This window comes from Hyperoodon ampullatus (genome assembly GCF_949752795.1).
Source record: "Hyperoodon ampullatus genome assembly, chromosome: 13".
NCBI classification, from domain to species: domain Eukaryota; kingdom Metazoa; phylum Chordata; class Mammalia; order Artiodactyla; family Ziphiidae; genus Hyperoodon; species Hyperoodon ampullatus.
Window position 1 is genome coordinate 14,712,105 of NC_136926.1, and position 24,220 is coordinate 14,736,324.

At 47.6% G+C, this 24,220-nt stretch overlaps 1 protein-coding gene across 1 annotated transcript in view; it reads left to right on the forward strand.

Annotated features, from left to right (window-relative positions):
• Window positions 1-570: 570 nt before the first annotated feature.
• TBX5 (T-box transcription factor 5) overlaps window positions 571-24,220 on the forward strand; it is a gene marked incomplete at both ends in the record, with an annotated part of 84,416 nt that continues 60,766 nt past the window's right edge. Inside the window, one exon of the mRNA XM_079717412.1 lies at window positions 571-658. Within this exon, the coding sequence (XP_079573538.1) occupies window positions 571-658 (88 nt within the window). The remainder of the gene's footprint in view (window positions 659-24,220) is intronic.

The window sequence follows — 24,220 nt, forward strand, 5'->3', positions numbered from 1 at the left end:
TAGCTCCCAAACTCTCCATTTTCCCAAAAAGAAAACAAATTAATCCATTAAACCGTATGCCTCAGCCCTTCCAGAAAATAATCAGGAATACACAACAGTCCTGGATAAATTGGTTGGAAGTTAACTCCTGGTAGATAGGAGAAGGAAGCGATATATCTATTCAATGTTGATTTTTCTGAGCACCAAAAATATTCCTTTTTACGGACCTGCTGGAGCTTTATAGATTAACAGCCTTGGCCCAGCACTCAGGCACTCATCGCCCCGACCCCGGCAAAGCTCCCCAGTCCCCCGGAGAAGGTGTGACTTCAGACAAAATGGTAAGGATGAGGGGGTGGGGGGCGGAATGCAAGCCTGTGTGTGAGGTGATTGTAACCAGAAACACCTCGGCAGGCATCTCGCTGCTGTCCGGAGCGGCCGCTGGCAGGCAGCCGGGCCGGGAGCCGGGAGCCGGCCCGAGGTGCCCTGGTTCGCCGCTGACCGCCCCTCCTAGGCCCGGACGGCCGATAGCTTATCGGGCCCACTCCGGGGGCGCCCGGTGCAACAACCGGAAACGCGGCTGAAGGCCAGGGGATGCTGCATGGAGCGATTTGTGGTGCGGTGCGCGCGCGCCAGCGTTTAGGCTCCGAGTGCGGGCCTTCGTCCATCCACCCTCGGCCAGGTAAGGCATCAGGTGGGTGGGGAGAGACGGACGCGCCTCTGTTCTCAGGGAAGTGTTCGCTCTGGGCCAGTAAAATGCTGGCAATTTATGGGCGCCGGGGAGGTGGGAAGGGGGTGTGGAGGTGGAGAGCCAAAGCGGGGATGCCAGAGGTCGGTGCAACCTCGGAGCATCTGGGCTTCAGGGTGGGGATGTCACGAACGCAAGGAGAGGAGAGACAGCGCTGGGACCCAGGCTGTGCACCCCAAGTTGTCAGTGAGGGTGCGTCTGCTAGGTGTGCCTGACCTCCAACGCGCTTTCGCACAGCTGGCGGGAGACTCTTGGGCTCAGGCAACAATGTTCTGTTCCGCTGCGCGCCAGCATGCATTTGGGGGTACCTGTGTGTTGGGGTGGGAAGCTCTGAAGTAGAGGCTGATCGTGGTGCACTAGGAAACGACAGGGATTTGGAGTCTGAAGCCCTGAGTTTGAGTCCAGGTTCTCTACTTTTTACTGTGCACTCTTGGGCTGACTGCTTAACCTCTCTGGGGTCCAGCCCCCTCATCTTGGAGGAAGACATTCTAAAGGCAACTAAGTGGGTTATCGGAGTTTAGTAAAATGATGATTTGGAAGATCGTTATAAAATAGCCTTATTTGGCGTGGTCTATTATTATTCGAAATTTGGGGTACTGTCTAGAGAGAGTCAACCGGCTCTGGGATATGTGGTCCCCTGGAAGGAGGCCAGGGCAGGATCAAACAGGTTGAACCATGGCCTGCTTCTGCTCTGAGCAGGTGTCCCCAGACTCGACTAGCGGAAAGACGTTTGGGAGGAAGGACGTTGGGAGGCAAAGAGTTACAGACTTCAACCAAGTGCATCTCTAGGCCTCTTAACTCCAGCACCCCTAACAAGTCGCTCGGGACTGGGACCCTGGGAGATCGTGGCCAGAGCCTGGCCCCCAGCGCGTGGTCTCCAGGGTGCGCCCGGGCTCACCGCGCGCCCTCTCACCGGGCTAGCCGCGCGCTCCCGCAGCGCGTCGAGTTCACTCGGGACAGCCGGGGACCCGCGGGCAGACGCGCAGACAGACAGACGCCGCGGTGCCGGGCGGTCTCCGGCTGCGCCCGGGTCTGCGAATCAAAGGAGGGGCGGGCGTACTCCTCTCACCCTCTTACCCTGCTCCGCTCGCCGGGGAGCCCTGAGCGCGGCTCGCACGAGTCAGCTCACGTGGCCCCCGAGCCCCGTGGCGTCCTGGGGTCCCTTCCTAGGGCACTGATCAGGGTTTACGCTCCGTCTCTTCGCTTTAAGCAGGGGACTTTCACCTGCTCAGGGACTCCGAAAAATTGTATGCAAAATCGCCTATTTAAGTGCTGTTTTTCCTTTCTCTCTTGGTGCGGAGGAAGTCCATTTTTAAAATCTGCTTCTCAGTGGGATCCACATTCCCCCAAAGGTTAAAAACCACCTTTCCCCACCAGGAGCTCCGGGTCTTATCCTGGATGCAAGGTGGAACATTCTAGATTTTGTGTTCTCCTACATATACCTTCAAAATCAGTTGGCTGTGAAAGAGAGTACACGAGTGCTCGCGCACGCACGCACACACGCACACACACACATCTCAAAAATGTCTCTTCCAAAAGTTTAAAGGGAAACTGAGGCTCAGAGAAGATTTGCTGCTAGCTCAGGGTCAGACAGCCAGTTAGAGGCTGGAAGCAAAGCTCAGGCCCCTTGGATCTTACTCTAAAGCTTTAAGAATCCTGAGTGTCCTGAGTCCAATTGTTACTCTTTAATGGCGCAAGCTAACCTGGTTTGAAGGACAAAAACTTGTGGAGCGTGTGGCTGCCAGCAGCACGGGGAAGGTGAAAGACCCAGCTTAGCTCTTTCCTTAATTAGAGGGTTTTTAACCTTTTGGATCCACCGAAAAGCTAATGAAAACTGAGTTTTCTCCAGAAAAAATACACCAATGTCTATAATTTTGCAAATAGTATCCAGTGCACTGCAGATCTTTGATGGCCACCCATGTAATCATGTTAAGAACCTTCATTTTAACTGATCCGAAGATCAGGCCTGGGGGAGAGGCCGACTTGGGGGACCCCCTCTGCGCACCCTCTCTCTGAAGAGGCTTGTCCCCGGGAATGTCCTGGATACTCTACACACGTGTACACGCAGACACAATCCATCAGCAGACCCGCATGGGCACACGGCGCAACTATTGGCGTGGTCCTGCAGACCCCTGGCTACGCACCCACAGCCAAGCTGCGGGGCGCCAGGAAAAAAGTTCAAGTCGCCAGCCCACTGCCAGCTTAAGTGGTCTTTAGCACCCAGGCCCCTTTAGCTTCATTGTTTATCCATCTGAACGACTCCCCTTCCCGGCCCACTCCCACTCCCACCCCCCACCTTTTCCGAGGTCGACTATAAAAATAAACTATTTTTCCTTGTTAATAAATCTCCGCCCGGCGCCCTCTTTTAAAGAACTCAAAAAAAAAAAAAAAATCACTGAGCCCAGCGCGAGCGAGCAGAGAGATTAATCTCGAAGCAGGATTTATGTGGCGCGGGCATCCTCAAACAATTGGAGTCATAAAGTGAAATGAGATTCGGAGGCGGGTGGGGGAGGGGGAGGGCCTCGGGAACCACAAACACGTTTGTGTAGCTAAACAATGTGGAAACTCTTAAAGACCCTTTTCTGCAGACATCTTGCAGCAACGGCGCTTCCCTGTCAGCCCGCGGGAAAGGGAGAAAGATATATTAACTGAAGACACAATCTAAAATTACTTATGGGTTTTAAACATGCGGGCAATGGGGGCGGGGGTGCTGATAAACTGTTGTCCATATTTCCTTCTCTCGGTGTATTATTTCCAAGATATTTCACCCCCCTTCACAATGTCCCCTCTCTCCCCGCCCCTTCTTTTCTCTCTCCATTCATTAAGTTGACTAGTGTGCAGCGGCCGAAGCCTGGCGGGACTGGAGACCAGCCGTCAGTATCCTGGTTTGCGCCTATGTGCGGAGCGCAATTGTGCTTGTGCGTAAAGACGCGGGTGGGGCGCATGGCGCAAAAGCACAGGGGCTTAAATCGGTCACATCCGCCTCTGGGGTGACCTTTTTCAAGACCCTTTCTGCCGTTACCTGTGGACATTCTAGATTTTTAGGGGCTCTAGGAATTTCGAGCAGCATATTTAAGAGAGGCCTTGGGCAGGTTGGCAGGGGAACCTTACCCTTCTCTCCTGAAGAGTAATGGCGAAGGAACACACGAATGCCCAAGCAGTTATGGGTCCCAGGCCTGATCTGCAAAGTTAGAGCTGGCTACAGCTCTTCCAAGTTTCCAGTCTTAGTCTGGCTGGACTGCTTAGCTTAAGGTGTTCAGCTAGGGGAGAGGCGGACCCTCCGTGTGGTTGGAAGGACTTATGTAGAATTATAGTAAGTCTGAAGAAATGGGTGGCCACGGGCCCAGCACCCTGGAGCGATGCCCCAGAGCAAAGGACTCACACGGTCAGCAGAGACCTGCATGAACCAGGCAGCCTGAGTTAATTAACCTGTTTGAGCTCCAGTTTGCTCATCTGTAAAATGGGGACATAACAGTACTTACCCCTAATAGATGAATATAAAGCTCGATGAAAAGAGTAGGTGGTCAATGAACGACAGATGCTTTTTGTTATGACTGAGTTTTTAACAATGACAGATGTCACTTGTTATGAGTGAGTTGTGAGACCCTGGCGGGGACCACTAGAGTGCCCTGCTATTCTACAGAGGGGACGTCAGAGAGAGAGACATTCAATCTCTGGGAGGGAATTATGATACACTTAAGATGGAAACCCTGATTTCTGGATTCATTCATTGATTCAATAAATATTCCATTAGTTTCAGCCTCCATTCTGGGCCCTGGGGACCCAGCTGTGACCAGGATGGCCCTCTGTCCCGTCCCGCAACGCACCGATCCCTAGAAGAGGCCGTTGAAACCAACAGTGTCTAATTTGATGCCGAACTCTCGCCTGTGCATTTCCTTAACGCCTTTCTGGTCACAGCTGGGGCGCTGCAGACGGAGTCCTGCTCTCATGGGGCACACAAACGTGGAAGTCACTCACACACACAAAAAGATAAAGAGAAAAACCCGCAAAAGGCGGAGACGTTCTCCTCCACCGAGGACGCCACGGTGGCCGCCGCTCAGCGCCAGCCTGGGACCCGGAGCGCAGCTTCGCCCAGGCCGCCGGCTGCTGCTGTCGCCCTCGCGGGGCAGGCGTCCAGCAAAACATTTCTAAAAGTGTCTGGGCCCGATTCCGGAGTGTGAGGCAATCCCTCCGGCCCACGCTGCCGGAGGACCCTTTATTTAGGCGCGTTTCAGGCGGGCAGCTCTCGTCAGCGCCACTTATGTCATCTTTTCTGGGTGCGCGCGGGCAACTTTGCTCCGCTTACGCCCAGCGACCTTCTCTGTGTGGCCCCCACTTCGGCTCTGCGGAGCCAGGGATTTGCTCCCGGGGAGCGGGGGGAGGGGATGGCCGCGGAGAAAAAGTGGCCGCCGCGACGGTGTTCTCCGTGCCTCTCGAGTGTGGCCGAGGAGGAAATTCCAGTTCAAACCGCGCATTTTAAATTAAAACAGAACGAAAAACAACTACACTTTTTTTTTTTTTAACTGTGGCTCGAAATCGCCGCCTAGTTACAAATTCTCCCATCTTGTGTCTCTTGAATTACCCAGGCAAAATTGCCAAGTATCCAGATGTTATCCTGAATTTTCCAAAATTTCCTGGATTTGCCAGGCGGTCAGAATCTACTCTTATGGGGAGTAGACTGTATTAACAAGAGTAAAAGGTTCCATCCAGCAGCCATGACTCTGAAGGATACACAGTCTCCTGAATTTTCCAGATACTTCGGGAGTGTCTTCCTTTGCCAAATTTCCCAGTGGCCCCGAGGTTGGGATGGAAGGAGAGAAAAATGGATGTGGTGTTGAGGGTGTGAGGAGAGCTCAACTGGACCTCTTCTCAGAGCTTGTGGGTTTCAGGGTGCTTTCATGGCCTAGGGAAGAGCCTCAGAATCAGCACCAGGTTTCCCAAATGGATGTTCGGCCCCCTCTCCATACGCACACACAACTCCCCCACGTGCACACAGACATAGGAAATTAAAGCGCTCCTTCTGGCCGTCCAGACATTAATCCTCTAAAATTTCCCCAAATATCCAGATAATTAAGGGTATATGGGAGAAGGCTAACTAAGGCCAAAATTTCAAGAAAATTTTCTAATTTCCTTTCATCTCCATTCTCTCAAGGAAGGTGTGGAGACACTTTTTATCTTGAAAGGCAAAAGACAAACCCAAAACCCCTGTATATGTTTGTTTGTTTTACACAACTCCCTCCCAGCACTTGGCAGCCTAGAGTTCCTCAAACCCAGCCGAGGTGACTGGCTAGTGGGAGAGGCAGGTCAGGTTTGGGGATGATTTTGTCGACTTTTTCAGCTTCGGAAAAGACTGTCAGATCTCACCCGGAGCGGATATGGCTTTGCAGCCGAGGCGCCAATTTCTGATTCTTCTGTTTCCTGGAGGGCCCCTGCAGGGGAGAAGAGGGTTTCTTTGGCAACTCTCTCTGACACAGCCTAAGGATAGAGGCCGATTCTACACTAGCAAAGCACGAGGTTTCACCAACAATTTGGATATTTGGAAGGGAAAACCCGCGGCCGGCTGGGGGTGGTGGTGGAATAATCCGGGCGAGCTGGGTCTTGACTCTCCTCCCTGCCGTTCATCTCGAGGATGTAGATGTCTACTCGGAAGCAGGAAAGTCTGAAAGCCAAGACTTTTTAGAAATCCCCTCCTCTGGGGCTCCTTGAGGATTGGGGCTGGTTATTGTCCTCCAGTTACGGGGGGATATTTTTGAGGGCACAGTGGTGCCTTGAATTTTACAGCTGGAAAGAGGGGATTAAACTGTGTCCGTGGTTGTCCCCCTGGTTGTATGCTGCCACCAGCATACAAAGAGGAGGGAAGGTTAGGATATGTGAGAGGGCCATCCTCTGCTCTACTGTCCCCAGGAAGCCCGTGATGGTTCACCCAAGTCACAGGTGAGGCCCTAGGTCACAATCATGGTTCCAGAGACTTTACTATCTGGGTTCATGGATCTCTGCCCCCTTAGAGAGAAGATGCTGCGTTTTTATTGTATCCCAAGGATATTCCTAGCCCCCACATGTTAAGGATACTCTCACTAGAATCTGTTTCCCACCAGCGGTCCCCCACCTACCTATGGACTCCAATTAAACTGAAACACCTCGGTATGGGGTTGGGAATGCAGTTATCAAAATTCAGGGTTGTAGAGTCCCAATACCTGGACCGTGTTACTCTCTTACTTGCTGAGTGAGTGTGGGCAAGCTATTTAACCTCTCTGAACTCCTTCTCATCTGTGAACCATGATAACAACGCTTCCTTCACATGGCTGCTAGGAGGAACCTGGCGAGGAAGGGGGCAGGAGGAGGGGACAGCCACCAAGGTCAGGTCTGATGACTGAGTTCTCAGCCAGAGGGCTGCAGAGCGCAGGCTAGCAGTGCTCATCTTGGCCAGATGGTGCCAACATAGTAAAATAAATACATATTGATGGGCTATTCCAGAAACATCAGTGTGTGGTGTGGGATATCTTCCTACCTCAGCTGCCTGGGTGGATGTCTGCTTCTCACTGCCAAGCCCTAAGCTGTGGGTTCCAATCCAAGCCCTGCCCCTTTCTAGCTGGCTAACCTTGAGCAAGTGCCTTCCCCTCTCTGTGCCTCGCCTGCGCAGCAGAGGTGAGTCCTCCCTCTGGGGTGGTTGTGTGGATCAAATAAGTAGGTGCCTGGCACATAGCAGATTGAGAGATACAATATCACAGCACGTCGTAACAAACACGTAAGCAAGCCTAACACAATATACACATACTAATGGAAGGTAAACGCGGTATAATATCCGATATTACGATGTGTTATATTGTATTATAATCCTGGGCACACGTGTGCGCGCTGGGAGGGACGGACCGCCTTAGCCAGGACATGCTTCGCCATTGCAATGTCTGGTGGGGGGGACACTTGGGCTTGCTCTCCCACCTTTTCTCCAGCGGTTGCCAGTTGGGGTTTCACAGCGCGCGCCAGCGCTTGGCAAAACGCAAGAACTTTCGCTTTCTCCGCGTGGCGCTGCTCTGAGCCGGCTTCACCCCACCCGCGAAGGTTTTAGGAGGCTCCCGGACGCGGCGAAACCTTGGCTGGGTCCGGCCGTTCTGGGAGGTCTCCGGCAGTCCACGGGCACCAAGGAGACCGTGCGTCGGAGGAAATTCGTGCCTGAGCTCGGCGCAGTGCTATGCAAACACCCGCCGCTGCTTGGTTCGCGCCGACCTCTGGGAACAGGAAGCTTGGTGGAGGCCAAGAGAGGACCCGAAAACACCCACCACTTCTTTCCACTCTCTGCTTTTCCGTCCACGCCGGGAGCGGGCAGAGCCCGCTTGGACATGGCACGGTTGGAAGCAAGGCTATTTTTCTTTTACGCGCTGCTTCTCGGGACGTAGCCAGTCCCGCAGATGTGCACTCTGACCAACCATCGAGAAAAGATTTGGAGGAGCCCTTACTTTGGCCCTGTAAAGGCAACACACACCCACACAACCGTTTGCAGCGCTAGAAGCATTGGCGAGAACACCACATCGCTTGCACGCTGAACAATTTGCCCAAAGAATTAACACCCACATAGAGGTGCTTGCGCACCCCAGATCCCAGATCGTCGGCACATGGGCACGGGATTGTTTGCACATCGATGATCGTTTGCGTACGTTGTTTGCACTTTCTGGCACGGATATTTATATTCTATCTGTAGACAGAATCACCTTTTCGCACACACAATTATTTGCACGGGCGTTAGCGCGCATACACTTCATTCTATACACGCAAATCGGGGCACACTCGCGGCCATCGCGCTTCTGCGCCGCCCTTGGCGCACACACACGCGCAGACCTCAGGGCGTTAAGAGGGAGGCGAGGTCGAGGTCTCTTATCTTCTCGGGAAAGGCCCAGGGTTTGGAGGAAAACACTCTCTCGGGTCTGCGTTGACTCTTTGTTGTCCTTGTTCTTTTTTTTTTTTTTTTTCCGGACAGAGGTCGGAAGCCAGACAGTTTCCCCGCTAGGAAAGACGGGGGTGGGGGCGGGGTGGGGGCGGGGTGGGGGACGGGACAAAGGCCAGGCAGCGGGTCACCAGTTTTGAATAGAGGTCCAGGAACGGTTCTAGGGTTACGGGCAGGGCTGTGAGCCCCGAGTCTTCGGAGCAGCCTCCCTGGCCTCCCCGGGGCCCAAGAGCCAGGTGGAGCCGGGAGGGACCCAAGGCCTGTGCTCAGAAGGCCAGGGAGCTGTGTTTATTTTCTAGTTATTCTTGGCCGCCTTCCATGCGATTATTTGTAGCAGCGCAGGGAACTTCAGGGAGAGCGGGGGCCTGGGCGGGGGGCCCCGATAGAGGTGGAGGTCACTTTGCCAGGCCTCACGGGTTTTATGGCACCGAAGCTCACGCTCGGAGGGCGAAATTACAGGCGGCATCAAAATGTGTAAATTATAGGTTTGTGTTGTAAAGAGGCCTAAGCGCGGTCGCTGGAGAAAGGCGGGTTGTGGGTTCCAAGCCGACTCCGAGTCCGGCGCCGCGCGCGCCAATGCGCCGTGGGCGTTTGCGCACTCCGTTCCCAGGCGCGGCAGCCTGGGCGCCGGGCCGCTGGAAAAGACTGTGTCCCAAACCGGGTGGCCCCAGCAGCCGGAGAGAAAGAGACCAGGCCGATCTCCGGCGGCGCCCGAGGCCCTAAGGTCTCGCAGCCAGAACCGGGGGAATTGGGGCCCTGCCTCCCCCACGCACCCCTCACCCCCATCGTCACAGGAGACGCTTTTTAGCCCGGCTTGCTAATTCGGTTTAATCGAAAATGGTTTTATACGCTTAGCCCTGGGCAAACGCTCATTTAAGAAGTTAGATGTCTGTGCGGCTACAATAGTGGAGTGCATTGGAGACGATTTCGGCAACATTTCAGTTACGGGCTGTCGTAACTTCATTTCTCCTCACTTAGCTTTTCCTGGATCTGTTGTGTTTTCTTTTCTCCTTCATGTCTTAACTTTTTCCCCCTTCTTCATCGCTTTTTCTTACGTTGCTTCCTTTCCCCTTCTCTCTCCTTCTCCCCATCCCTCCTTGTCTCTCTGTCACCATCATTTTTTCTTTTCCTTCTTTTTGTCCTCACCTTGGAGATATTTCAAGCCCCCCTTCTTTGTAATATCTTTTTCCTTATTTACACTATTTTGCATTTCCCTTTTATTCTCACCCCTTCCTCTTTTTATAGAATTACTTTTTTCCCTTCCTTTCTTTTTCCTTTCCACTTGGATTCTCCACTTCTTGGCGCTGAATGTGCAGCAGTTGAACTTAAACTTTCTTGATTATAGAAAATCCGACTAAAGCAGGTCCCATTGGCCTGGAGAAAAGCAGAAAGGGGGAGACAAATAACAGCCTGCAGAAGTCCTGCATTTGGTTACCACCAGCCTCTTCAGGATCGGGTGTGTTGGAGAGGAGAAGTGGGCTGGAGGATTAAGAAGAACTCGAAAGTTCCATAGGCAACGGGACCGTCCACTTGGGTGGGGTAAAATACCCAGTTATCAGCAGTCCACCCTGTGTGTTATCAACCACATGTACATACCAAGGTCTGTGCATGTCTGCCGCCCATTCGATTCCCATCTTTGTCTGATCTGAGAACTCAAGGGAAAACCTTGCCAAGAGTTAGCAAGAATTTCAAGAAGAGAAACAAACCACCCACTGTTAAAATCCTTCTGAGACCACCTAGCTCCCTTCCTGGATGCCAGATTTCTATTTTTTTTCCCCCTGTGAGCCCAGGTCTCCCTCTTCTCAACAGCTATTCATCCATTGTTATATTTATTAGGTAAATATAAACCCCATAAATATGCCTGAATGAAAACCTTCATGTTCCCTAATATGCTGTTCAGAGCCACCAACATTCATCTTCCAACCATTTGACTTCTTTGGTTTGACAAAGAGTGTAGGAATTCTACACTCTTGCTCCTTTTCCTAAGTGATGAGAATATTAACATCTGACCATTGTGCCCTCATAAGTAGCCTCCACCTCATCTACCTTTCCAAGGCTTCCTTATTAATAAGTCATTTCCTCCCAGGCCTTAAACAGCCTGCAATTCAGACCAGACAGGGAGAAAATGTTGACATCTCTGAGCCAGTGGCAACACCAGGGTGATCGTAGCCTCATGCAAGGAGAGGCCCCCTGGGGACCCACTCTGGGAACTTGTGCTTCTAGCGATGCAGAGACACACACGGGTGCTCCTGTGTGGAGATCAAGGAGGTAACTTCTGGGAAAGAAATACTGGTAGCAGCATCACTGTTCATTTTCCTAAGCACATACTCTTTAAGTCTGGCTTTCTGGAATGACTGAAGCAGCTGGCTGATGAGCCCTATTTCTGAAGTCATTGATTGCCTAGCACTCGTGAAGCTGGAAACCAGTAAGAAGATTGGTGAAGATTGGTTTAATTAACTCGCAATGCTAACAAGGATGTGGGAAACAGCCACTCTCAAACAGGGATGGGGAGAGGATACATGGTTACAACCAGTATGGGGGCAATTGGGTATACCCATTAAAAATAGGAGAGCACGATCCTTTAACTCAGCCATTTTCTTCTGAGGTCTTGGTCCTACGGATGCAGTCATACATACGCAAAATGACACACGTATAAGGACAGTCAACGCAGCACTGCTGTAATAGCAGAATTTGGTAAGCGATTTGATAGATATTAACAGATATTAATATTAGATAGATATTAAGCGATTTGATAGATATTAATGGTTAAACTAATGATGGTAAAAGGAACATTAAAATATTATGCAGCTAGAGAAAAGACGGAGGGCTTTCTGTATGTCCCGATAAGAAAAGATCTCTAAGGGGCTTCCCTGGTGGCGCAGCGGTTAAGAATCCGCCTGCCAATGCAGGCGACACGGGTTCAAGCCCTGGTCGGGGAAGATCCCACATGTTGTGGAGCAACTAAGCCCATGTGCCACAACTACTGAGCCCGCATGCCACAACTAGTGAAGCCTGTGCTCCTAGAGTTCGTGCTCCGCAACAATAGAAGCCCACGCACCGCAATGAACAGTAGCCCCCGCTCACAGCAACTAGAGAAAGCCCGCGCGCAGCAACAAAGACCCAACGCAGCCACAAAACAAACAAACAAACAAACAAATAAATAAATAAATAAATTTTTAAAAAGGTCCCTGAGATGTAAGTAAAAAATGATTAAAAGCGAAGAGCAGAATGGTTTGTAAAGGATGTTTGTCATTTGTCAGAGGAAGTACAATTGCATGTGTGTGTGCAATGGTGTGTGTTTAGGCTCTACAGAAGGGGATACAGGACCCTGTCACCCTGTCACCATAGTTACGCCCAGAGGCTAACGGCATGGTTGAGGGAGGAAAAGTTACTTCCACTGTATAGTCTTTTCTACTTTTTCAGTTGTTTTGCCTTTTGCATGTCTGTACCCACAGTGATTTTTAAATGAATTGAAAAAATAATAAAAAGTGGTTGTTGTCCACATGGTCATTTTCCCAGTAGCCCCCATATTGCCATCTTCTGTCCTCCTTCCCCTTCCAGAATAATAGTCACCATCTGATGAACACTCACCATGTGCAGAGGCTGGGCCAACCACTTTTAAAACATCTCATTTCATCCTCACATCAGTTCTCCCAAAGAGGCATCCTTAGCTCCATTTTACAGGTGGGTAAACGGAGGCTCTCAGAGGCAAATCTCCTGCCCAAGGTCACACACTTAGTAAGATGCTTTCTATCCCACAGAGCCTGTTTCCTAAACCAAATAACTGCAGTCTGACCTCACTTCAGCATCCTCCTCTTTGTCCACTTTTTTTCTTTTTCCAACTCCTCCAGTTCCTGCCCCGTCCCATGATTCCCACCCCATCTCGCACCACTCACAAGTGGATGAGTGCAAATAAAATACTTGAAAGAGGGGCTTCCCTGGTGGCGCAGTGGTTGGGAGTCCGCCTGCCGATGCAGGGGACACGGGTTCGTGCCCCGGTCCGGGAAGATCCCACATGCCGCGGAGCGGCTGGGCCCGTGGGCCATGGCCGCTGAGCCTGCGCGTCCGGAGGCTGTGCTCCGCAGCGGGAGAGGCCACAACAGTGAGAGGCCCGCGTACCGCAAAAAAAAAAAAAAAAATGAAAGAGAACAAATAAGTCCAGACCAAGGCAGGTCAACTTGGTTCCAATGTAAAACCAAAGATAATTTGCTAGAACACATGGCAGCAGATGGCATTGAGAGGTGGACTTGAACATGGAGACAGAAGCAAGTCAGGCACGTCCCTCAGCTCTTCACAGGAAACCTACTCGGTGCTTCAAAAGGATTTGGTCCCAAGTCCTGTCCTTTTCTCCAGCTCCTACAGCCGTTCCCATAAATCCTAGCTGGTCTTCATTCCTGGAGCCAGCTCTAAGCCCTGAAAGGTAATGGGGTGTGAGAATATGGCTTCGGAAAATTGCTCGGTTAAGATCTGGATGTGGAGCTAAGATTCCTGTGGGGAGCCCTTTAACATAGGAGCTGGAGCCCTTACCAAACTTCCTCTTATCTGAGGATTGGGCTTCTGCATGTGATGCCTTTCGACTTCAAGTGCATTCCTTTCCTACCAGAGCAATGCCCCAGGAAGGTACCAGGAATCCTATTTTTTGGCAGCTGGGACTAACTCATGGCCAAGTCAGCAAATAGCTCTTGAGCACCTAGGATGTCCAAGGTGCTTACTGCACACCCAAGTTATTAACATGTGTGTTAGTTTCATATATACTTGCATATTATAAAAATTCAATTTGAACTCTTTAAAAAGTTACACAGTGAAAATATGTCTCCATCTCAGCTCCTTCCGCAGTCTTCCAGTTTCCTTCTTTCCAGGCAATCCCAGCTGTGGCTCCTTTCTTGTATATTTTCTGGACATAATCTATGCACGATTAATTTCTTCTTAATTGAAGCTTTTAGACTCAGTGAATAGCCATGGCCTACTGGGTAAGGGCCCAGGTGCCTGGGTGCACATACTGGGCTGTGACTTTTTTGTTCTGGACCTCTGGCAATTTCCTCAACTTCTCTGCCTTGGCTTTCTCATCTGTAAAATGGGGTTGATACCTGCCTTAAAGGTTTCCTATGAGGAGTAAATGTGACAAAACACGCCAAGCATCTAGGATTTTGCCTGCCACAAAGAAAACGTGCAATGAATATTAGCTTTTAATATTAGAATCAATAATAAATAATAGTGCTCCATTTGCAGCGATTCTGCCCTTTTCTCTTTCACTGGGTTCCTTTCTCATGTAGGTCATAGTATCTTAGACCATTGCTGGAAAAATAACTGAGGAATTAAGTTTCTACCATCAGAGGAACAATCTTACAATTTGCAACATTTGAAAAAGGGGAAAGGATGCTTAACTTCTCTAATCCTGGCTTCTTCTAAATAGAGAGATGGGGTGGGGGGTGTTTTACAAAGTAGAACTGGTATTTCCATTACTACATGTGTTTGCTACGTGTGTGTGTGTGTGTGTGTGTGTGTGTGTGTGTGTGTGTGAGATACCAAAAGTTGAAGGTAATGCCTGAACCCAGAATCTGGTCATTTTGAATGTGGGTCAGATTCACTGAGGAGCGGAATCTGCATTAAACTTGAAAATGTTTGTGGTCATATTAAAAAGTAGAGTGACATTTACAAATTTAAATAAATTTAAGGCTGAAACACACTATAAACTATTGACTTTTGAAATGAATTCTTCTGGATAAAAATTCATTCCCTTTCATAGGTGTGTTCCAGCATTGTTTGCTTAAATTGAATCCTATCTCTGCACTGTGTTTTTTCGTGTGGCCATTGGAAGATGGTATTTCCCCTGTATTCTTTTGGGACAACTGGCAGGTTGGCAATAGAGGGCTTTCTCAGGCCGGGGTCTGCGGTTTAGGGCGTGGCTGGAAGTCTCTGTACCTTATAGAGGCAAACAGTGAATGCTGGGTTCCGCCCTGGAGATGTGTTTTGAAAATGATTTCATAGTTCTTTGCAAAGACATTGTACAGTTGGATGGTAAATGGTGCTTTTTTCTTTTTTGGTCATCAGTAAGTAAAATTTATCCCTCCTCCCTTCCAGGAAAGAAGCCAAAAACATAGGAGGACAGCAAGATTACAAATATGCTGAGTGTGAACTTCTTATAGCAACATAAGCAAAAACTCTGTGTGCTTTTTCTTTGCACTTGGAAAAAATTCTTTAAATACATGGTGCATAGATTAAATTCCTGTGTACTTAACACCCAGAAGGAAAACTTCACATATTAACATGTGGTCATATTCATTTCAAATCCTTTTTTTTAATAACACAAGTAAAATATTATAAAGTTGACGTGCTTTTCCCTTTTCTGATCTCATCTCCATATTTCTTCCTCTCCTTAGAGGTAACCATTACTGTAATTTTGGTAAATACCAGCAGTCCACATTTTTATACTTCTATAAAATATGCACTTCTCCAAAAGCACTACAAAAATTTGGTTTGTACTTTTTTAATTTGTGTGAATCTCATATTCTGTACATAGTTCTCCAATTTGTTTCTGTCACTCAATGTTATATTTCTTTCTTTTTAAAAAATATTAATTTATTTATTTGGTTGCGCCGGGTCTTAGTTGTGGCAGGCAGGCTCCTTAGTCGCAGCACATGTGCTTCTTAGTTGCGGTTCGTGGGCTCCTTCGTTGTGGCATGCGAACTCTTAGCTGCGGCATGCATGTGGGATCTAGTTCCCTGACCAGGGATCGAACCTGGGCCCCCTGCATAGGGAGCGTGGAGTCTTAACCACTGCGCCACCAGGGAAGTCCTGTCAATGTTATATTTCTGAGTTTAATTTGTATTGGTAAATAGATATGACATGTAATTGCATATATTATATAAATATATAATATTTAGTTCACTTTAGTTGTTACATAGCAATTTATTTTAGAATAGTAATTGTGGCTGACACATGCATAGCACTCTCCATGTGCCAAGCACTGTTCTAGAATTTTCTATAATGAATTCACTTAATCCTCACACCTATGAGATAGCTGCTATTATTATTCTCATTATCCAGATAAGAAAACTGAGGCATACAGGGTTAAGTAACTAGCCCAAGGTCACTTTCTCTGTTGACGGATATGTAGATTTTTTCCCTTTTTTCACCACTATAAACAGAGATACAGTGAACACCTTTGTACCCGCTTCTTCTTGTATACCAGTCATTTTTCTGTGCCCAAGAGTTTCTACCAAGTAGATACCCAAAAGAATTGCTGGGACTTGTACACTGCTGACTTCACGAAACATTTTCAGTGTCACATTTGCATATGTGACCTTGGACAGCCTTTGCTTTACTGAGCCTCAGTTTCTTCCTTTGTAAAAAGGGGACATAAGAGCTAACTTGTAGGGACTTCCCTGGTGGTCCATTGGTTAAGACTTGGCCTTCCAATGCGGGGGTGGTGCAGGTTCAATCCCTGATCTGGGAGCTAAGATCCGACATGCCTCCTGGCCAAAAAACCGAAACATAAAACAGAAGCAATATTGTAACAAATTCAATAAAGGCTTTAAAAATGGTCCGCATCAAAAAAAATCTTTAAAAAAAAAAAAGAGCTAGCTTGTAAAAGTTGAGGTGGGGATTAAAAGAGCTATACACGTGGTAAACACTCAGTAACTAGTAGCCATGATAGTGGTAAGATATTAATGCTGCATTAGACTATGGCGTTGTTGGCCAGACTCTAATCAAGGATACACTTTCCAAAAAATAAGTAAATAATACACTTTCCAAAGTTAAATGATCTCTAGGCCCAAACTGGACAATTCTTCTTAGTTGTTATCACTTTATAGGCTTGAAAATAAGCAATAGGAATTTCTGTTAAATTTATATATCAAACCACACCAAACAACCCAGGGTGGGCAAAATGAAGCAGAACCTTGAAATACAGAACTGGGCCATTCTGGGCCAGATGATGACTGCTGTGTGACCGTAGGCAGATCACTCGACCTTTCTGGGTGTCTAGTTCTCCAGATCTCAAGGAAAAAATAATTTTACTTTTTAGCCTTGCAACCTAAGGCTGCTATGAAGAAACATAGACGGATGTATGGAGGTGATTCCTTTTGAATTATTGAAAATAAAAGATCTGATGTATAAAGATATTATTTTCTGTACCTTATATTTGGCTGGACACCCAGAAACCATTTTTCTGTTGCATACATATCCAAAACATTTCAGGAAAAAAAATCTTAACTTTTGAAATTGGTTTTCCTTAGGAGATAAAAGGAGCGCATTATAATGGTGTGTTAGGGAATTTTTCTCGTTACTGTGCCAATTTCTGGTTTGTGAAAATGTTAAGACTTTGTTTTTCTACTTAAACTAATTTAGGTAGGAAAGAGATGAGAGGGAGAGGAAAATACACAGATGCAACTCAATCCAACCGTTGTTTTGCAAACAACTGGTTACTTGATGGAATTTAATTAGTTGTTTTCACAGCGTCTTGCCTGTGACCAAACTCATTCTTTCATTTGCCTCTCTGCCCCACGGCCAAGATGTTATAACTCCAACTAGTTGTGTTTGAAATTTCTTCAATCAGTTGTCAGCTAAATTCGGCTTCTTTTTATATCAAGATAGCTCACTGGTAGCTTAAGTCAAACCAACTGGCTACTCTTCAAAGTGGTTTGTCTGAGGCTTGAGGCCACCGGAAATGCTCCGGCCTTGCTCCTAGCTGAGACCCCACTGATGTCAGTTGGAGTTGGGCCATTTTCATTTGCTAATAAAGCCCCAGAATCCTTGGTGAAGAACTGATGAAAGATGCTGGCTGCTGCTGGTTGCAGGGAAACAATGCAACATCTCCTCGGGGGAAGGGAGAAAATCAGAAGTAAACGTAACCAGTGGTCCAAACCTACTGTTCCAGCCAAGTCCTAATGGTATACTGGTTGGCTTAGTTTTTCCAAAGATGATGTGGGGTTAATAGGGCTGGGGAGAGAGCGAGAGAGAGAGAGAGATAGAGAGAGAGAGAGAGAGAGAGAGGGAGAGAGAGAGAGAGAGAGCAAGGGAGAAGGAGAAGGAGAGAGAGAAAGAGAGAAAGAAAAAGAGAGATTGAAAGCAAGGTCAGTGATGAAGTAGATGTTTTTTATTTGTGTAAATTAGCTAGGAGAAGAAAGGAGACTGGACATTACTCAAAGACAGAAAAGGGAGTTTGTATCCCCTGGTGGGGTAAGAGTTAGCATGCTGTCAGCGGTGTGTGGGGTAGTTGTATCATGTCAGACAGAAGTACTACTTTGTTGATGTCATTATTTGGGGATTAAATACAGTTTAATGAGATGTATGGGTGCCAAGCTGACAAGGAGAGGTGTGGGGACTTGGTACTGCGTTTGTGTGCATTTATATATTACAAAGGTCATTCCTTCCTCAAATCTAGGCCTTATCGAACTCACCTCATGATTTTTGCCATATCCAAGCACTCTCTGTTCTATTTTCTTTTTATTCGCTTTTCTAGACCTGAATATCTACTTTGGGCTCATTCTGAGCCCATGAGTTTGGTGGGTTAGTCTTTTAAAAAAATAATATGCATGGGCTTCCCTGGTGGCGCAGTGGTTGAGAGTCCGCCTGCCGATGCAGGGGATGCGGGTTCGTGCCCCGGTCCAGGAAGATCCCACATGCCGCGGAGCGGCTGGGCCCGTGAGCCATGGCCGCTGAGCCTGCACGTCCAGAGCCTGTGCTCCGCAATGGGAGAGGCCACAACAGTGAGAGGCCCGTGTACCGCAAAAACAAAAAAAGAAAAACATAGAATTTAGTGTCAGACCTGATTGAAATCCCAGCTCGAACATTTAGCAGCTGTGTAACTTTGTTCAAGTTACTTAAGCATTTTGAACCTCAGTTTTCTCATCAGTAAAATGGGGATGATCGTGTCATCTTTATGGGGTTATTGTGAGAATTAAGTAAGATGAGGCATGTAAAGTGTCTGCACAGTGCCTGGCACCTCCTTCAGTCCTCAACAGGTAAGTAAAAGTGTGTTATGGGCTGAATTGTGTCCTTTAAAAATTCTTATGTTGAATTTCTAAACTCTGGTCCCTCAGAATGTGACTGTATTTGGAGACAAGTCTTTTAAAGAGGTAACTAAGGTAAAATGAGGTCATACAGGTGGGCCCTAGTCCATTATGACTGGTGTCCCCACAGAAGGAGAGATTAGGACACACAAAAACACAGACAGAAGAAAAACCATGTGAAGACACAGGGAGAAGGTGGCCATCTATAGGCCAAGGAGAGGACTCAGAAGAAACCAGCCCCACCAACACCTTGATCTCAGACTTCCAGCCTCCAGAATGGTGAGGAAATCAATTTCTGCGGTTTAAGCGCCCCCCACCCCTCAGTCTGTGGTACTTTGCTAGGGCAGCCTGAGCAAACTAATATAAAGCATATAGAATATCTATTCACGGAAGTCTCTACTTTATAATCCTGGTGATTAGCCATATACAGACATGGATTTAGGCTCTATTTAGATCCAAGATGATGACACACAAACCGCAAAAAAATAATAGTGGAAACTGGCTCGAAGTACTGCCTTCTTGTTGCCTTCTTGGCAAATTCACAGCAATGCTGTCATCCAGAAATGTGGTAATCACACGAGAAGGGTGACTAATCCCCAGTGATTCTAACTCATCATAATTTTTAGGTAAAGATTTTTGGATTCGGTGAAATGCAGTCATTTTTAATCAGGCTGAAATGTTCTAAAGAGCTTCTGGCCCAGATTCATGGTTCAAGATGCAGTTCATGTTGTCAGATGTTTCTGATGGTTTCTCTGAGAAATTCATGTTCATCTAAGAATCTCTTTTCAGCTACTCTCTCTTGGCAAATGTTATTAACCACCCCCTTCACTACCACATGCCCTTCCAATCACCAACTAGACTATTTATATGATTTAGTGAATTCCAAAACAGTTCTTAATTGTGATTACAGATCAGTCTCTATACACTTTATTCCCTTGAGCGATGAACAGATTTGGCAAGGTAGGGCATGCCGTGTCATGCACCATGGATGTTTGATGGTTTGAGCTTTCTGTAAACAGTGGTCAATGGAGGCTCCTGAAGGAGAGTGCGTGGGCTGGCCCTTCCAGGCCAGAATGAGATGAGAATTTGGATAGGCAGAAAAAGAGAGGAGAGGCTCTTTCAAGCAGAGAGGAGAGGCTGAGAAAAATCAGATGCCATCATATTGTAATCGTTTGTTACATGTCCATCTCTGTATTAGACCATGGTGAGGCCATTGAGAGTAGGGACTGGATCTGATTTGTTTTCGTACACCTGTTGCCAAGCAGAGTGCCGGCAACCTAGTGGCCATATAGCATAGCAGTCATTGTCAGGACCCATGCAGTTCTCAACTTAGTCCACTCAATGGACAGAAACACAACTCAAAGTGGCTTAAGTGAGAAAAGAAATCAAAAGGAGAGGATTTTATTGCCTCATTAAATTGGGAAGTCTAAGGGCATGTCGGCTTCAGGCATATTTGCATCAAGGACCTCAACAATGCCTCTTCATCTTTTAGCTCTGTTTCCTTCTCTGTTGGATTCATCGTCAGATAAGGTCTTTCCACATAGCAGTTACTGGATGCTCTGGGTTTATAGCCGACCGGTGCTCACTTTCTCTCTCTCTCTCTCTCTCTCTCTCCATATATATATATATGGATACCTTTATATACACATGTAGATACGCACACATAATTTTTAATGAACCGTCGAAGTTAGAGACATTGTTCCTTTTATTCTCAATGCAACAGCAACCATTTTCTAAGCACAAGGAGGTTCTCTTATGCAATCACCGCACAGTTACCAAAATCAGAAAATACAATATTGATTCAATACTATTACCAAATCCACACTTCATTTCCATCAGTTGCCCCAGTAATGGTCTTCTTAGTCATCCCGTCTCCTCTGCCCCAACCAGTTCAAAATCCAACCCAGGATCATGCATCGTATTTAGTTGACATGTGCTGCTCTTTCAATTTGGAAGAATTTCTTAGCTTTTCTTTGTCTTTCTTGACCATGACATTTTTGCCCTTTTTTTTTTTTGCGGTATGCGGGCCTCTCACTGTTGTGGCCTCTCCCGTCGCGGAGCACAGGCTCCGGACACGCAGGCTCAGCAGCCATGGCTCACTGGCCTAGTTGCTCTGCAGCATGTGGGATCTTCCCGGACTAGGGCACGAACCCGTGTCCCCTGCATTGGCAGGCGGACCCTCAACCACTGCACCACCAGGGAAGCCTGACCATGACATTTTTGAAGAGTACAGACCAGTTGTTTTGGAAAATGTCCCTCCATTTGGGTGTGTCTGATGTTTACATTTATATTTTTGTGAACATAATGTTTCTTTTTTTTTTCTTTCTTCCTTTCCCTCCCACCATCCCTGGGACTGTGATGGTGGGAGGGAAATTATCCTTTGGATAGCAATGGCTTTTTCACTAGAGAGCTAATATGGCATTACCCCAAACCTTTGGCTCCTGTGAGCTCCATGGAAGTGGGCTGTGAAGGAAGCCTGTCAAAGATTCCTGTGTTACTGGCTCATGGTTTCTTGAGGCTCATTGGCCAAACTTTTATGGGTGCTGGGTTTTCAAAGACCATGGGACATTTTGGAGCTACCTTAAGCCCACAGGCCATTTTAGGTCATCTTCATCTAGGTGTGTCTGCTTACAGGTTTGGGTCACTCTTAAGATTTGTTCAGGAAGGCAGCCTTCCTGTAAAAACATAAAGGTCTTTGGTTTCCTTTATTGAATCATTTACACTCAGACTGTTTCCATTGCTTCGTATTCCAACTTGTCTGAATTGACTTCGTACCCTCGAATCCATTCCCATAATTGAGGTTTTACTCACAGGCTGCCCTTATACCAATTATGGTGGAGTTCTGAAGCGATTCTTTATTAAATCACATCACTTTTATTCTCTGAGCCTCAAGTGTTCTTATCCATAAACAGGAGACAATAACAGTATCTATTTCATAGGCTGCTGTGAGGATTAAATTTGAGTTAAAGCAAGTGCCACATTTAGTAAAATGCCTGATACAATGCCCATACTCGAATCCTTTTCTGTAGCTTGAGCTAGGTATTTGTATGTGTATCTGTATCTCTATTTACCTCTCCATATGGGTAGATTCCACCCTTTACTTTGCAAGTAAAACCCCGCGTGATCCTTTCCAGAATTGCACTGGAGAGAAAACCAGGGAGGATGCAATTGATACAGAGTTGTCCAAGCCCCTTATTCATTTGTGGTTGAAAAGCATGACATTAGAATATAAGCTTCTTTTTTTTTGCGGTACGCGGGCCTCTCACTGTTGCGACCTCTCCCATTGCGGAGCACAGGCTCCGGATGCACAGGCTCAGCGGTCATGGCTCGTGGGCCCAGCCGCTCCACGGCATGTGGGATCTTCCCGAACTGGGGCACGAACCCGCGTCCCCTACATCGGCAGGCGGACTCTCAACCACTGCGCCACCAGGGAAGCCCAGAATATGAGCTTCTTGAACGCAGAGATGTTTACTGATTTTGGTCACTGTTGCAACTTCAGCACAAAGAATAGTTCTGGGCACACAGTAGACACTACTAATATTTATTTAAACTACAACCCCCTCCTTGGTAGCCTTGGAGGTTGGAGTAAGATGGGGTTAGAGTATTAAATGAATTCCAGGTATAGCTCAGTTCTCTTCCAGCTGGTCTGGAGAAAGGGGTGGAAAAGATGCTCTCAGCCTTAGACCTGTGAAGTATTAACTAAGTGCCAATATTTGAGCTGAAGGGGGGTGTAAAGGGAACAGCAGTGAACTAAAGCTCAGTAAATGCAGCCTCATGGGTGTCTTGATCTGATTCACCACTTAGGATTGAAATTATACTTGATTTCCTGCCATTGTGCTTCTGCACTGTGCCAGGCATGCCACAAGCCTTACTTACCATCCTCAAAATCTCCCTGCAAGGTGGGTGTTCACAGTCTCAAGGCTTCAGATAAATCGTGAGGCAGAGAAACAATCTACTCAGGATTGGCTTTTTTTCCTCCTGTTAAAAGGCCTGAACGCTTTGTTGTGGGTTAAAGGAAACAAGCTTTCTCAGTTCTACACATTCTACACATGGACCACAGAGAGGAAGAAGGATGATTTTATCACATCTGGTGACCCTCTGTCAGTGGCGTGTTAAGTGATAAACATGAATATCTTACTTAATCCTCTTAGCAATCCTAGAAGAGAGGTACAAGTATGTCCATTTTGTAGAAGAGGAAATGAGGCTCAGAGAAGTTTAGTAACTCACCCATAGTCACCCAAGTCCACTAATGCCTTCACAGGGGATCCAGCTACTGAGCTCCACTGGAAACGTGCTTCATGGAATCCATGGGCGGTACGTGAATGAAGGCAACTGCCCAGGGCTACTGAGATGCAAAAACTGGGCAGTGGCTGGTACGAGTGACTGCTAGCTCGACCCTCTGGCCATCCAGATCCAAACAGACGGTAATGACTTCCAACCAGAATGAGGACAGAGAGATGAAAGGCCTTAGTTCAGATTTCCCAACCCTTAAACCAGCCACCTTGACTTTAGAACCATTCTTTGAACCGTCTTCAAAATCCAGCATGAGGGCTTCCCTGGTGGCGCAGTGGTTGAGAGTCCGCCTGCCGATGAGCTATAAGTCAGCTCCGAGCAAGACCACCCCCTATTATTGCTTAATAACTTCTTGGGGGTCTCTTGGTATATTGCTTCCCCCAATGGTTTGCTTTTCCTTTTTAGGGGTGTGAAAGGGGAAATAAGGCTTTGATATAAATAAATGGATATTAATATTCTTGAGAAAAGAGGGCGTAGTCCTTGTGACCCACGTGGACTGTGCAAACATCTTCCTTCATTGAAATGTAAGTTGTTCCAGGTCAGTGGCTGAGGTCTCCTGACAGATGGGTCAACACACATTCATTCAATGTCTTTTTATGTAAATTGAGTCATGACTACTTGATGAGCTACAGGGGCGGTGGTGGGTGTGTGGTGGGAAAACTGGACCGCAGCAGCCTGTAGCTGTGTTGTCATAAAACGGTGCCCAGATATCTCCAGGTGTTTGAACCAATACCCTTGCTTTTGGGTGTTGAGCTGCTGAAGACACTGTGCAATCTTAGCTTCATTCATTGCCACATTGCAGACACTTCCTTGGGAACGCAGCGTGAGCCGATGTCTCACCTGGAAGTTTCCTCTTTCCAAAGAAGCGTGCCCCACCTTTCCCTAGAGATTTGAGTCAAGTGAGCTCAGGCAGAAATTTTGGGTGATGTACCTTGCTTGACAAGTCTCAGGTCTAAGACTGGCCTCCAGAACTGTGAGATAATATATTTCTGTTGTTTAAGCCCCTCAGTCTGTGGTACTTGGTTACAGCAGCCCTAGGAAATTAACACAGCCCCAGAGGAGAGGGAGACAGTGAGGATGGCCCTGAGAATAAATGTAACCCAAACTCAACTGACCCTCTGCACACAGTACCTCTGCGGTGGCCACATCTGTGCCTCCGGAGACCGGGGAGAGTTCAGGGTGGCTCATTTCAAACCTCCCCTCACAAGAGCAAGTCAAAGGACATGCCTGATTAAGATTAGGATTTTCTTT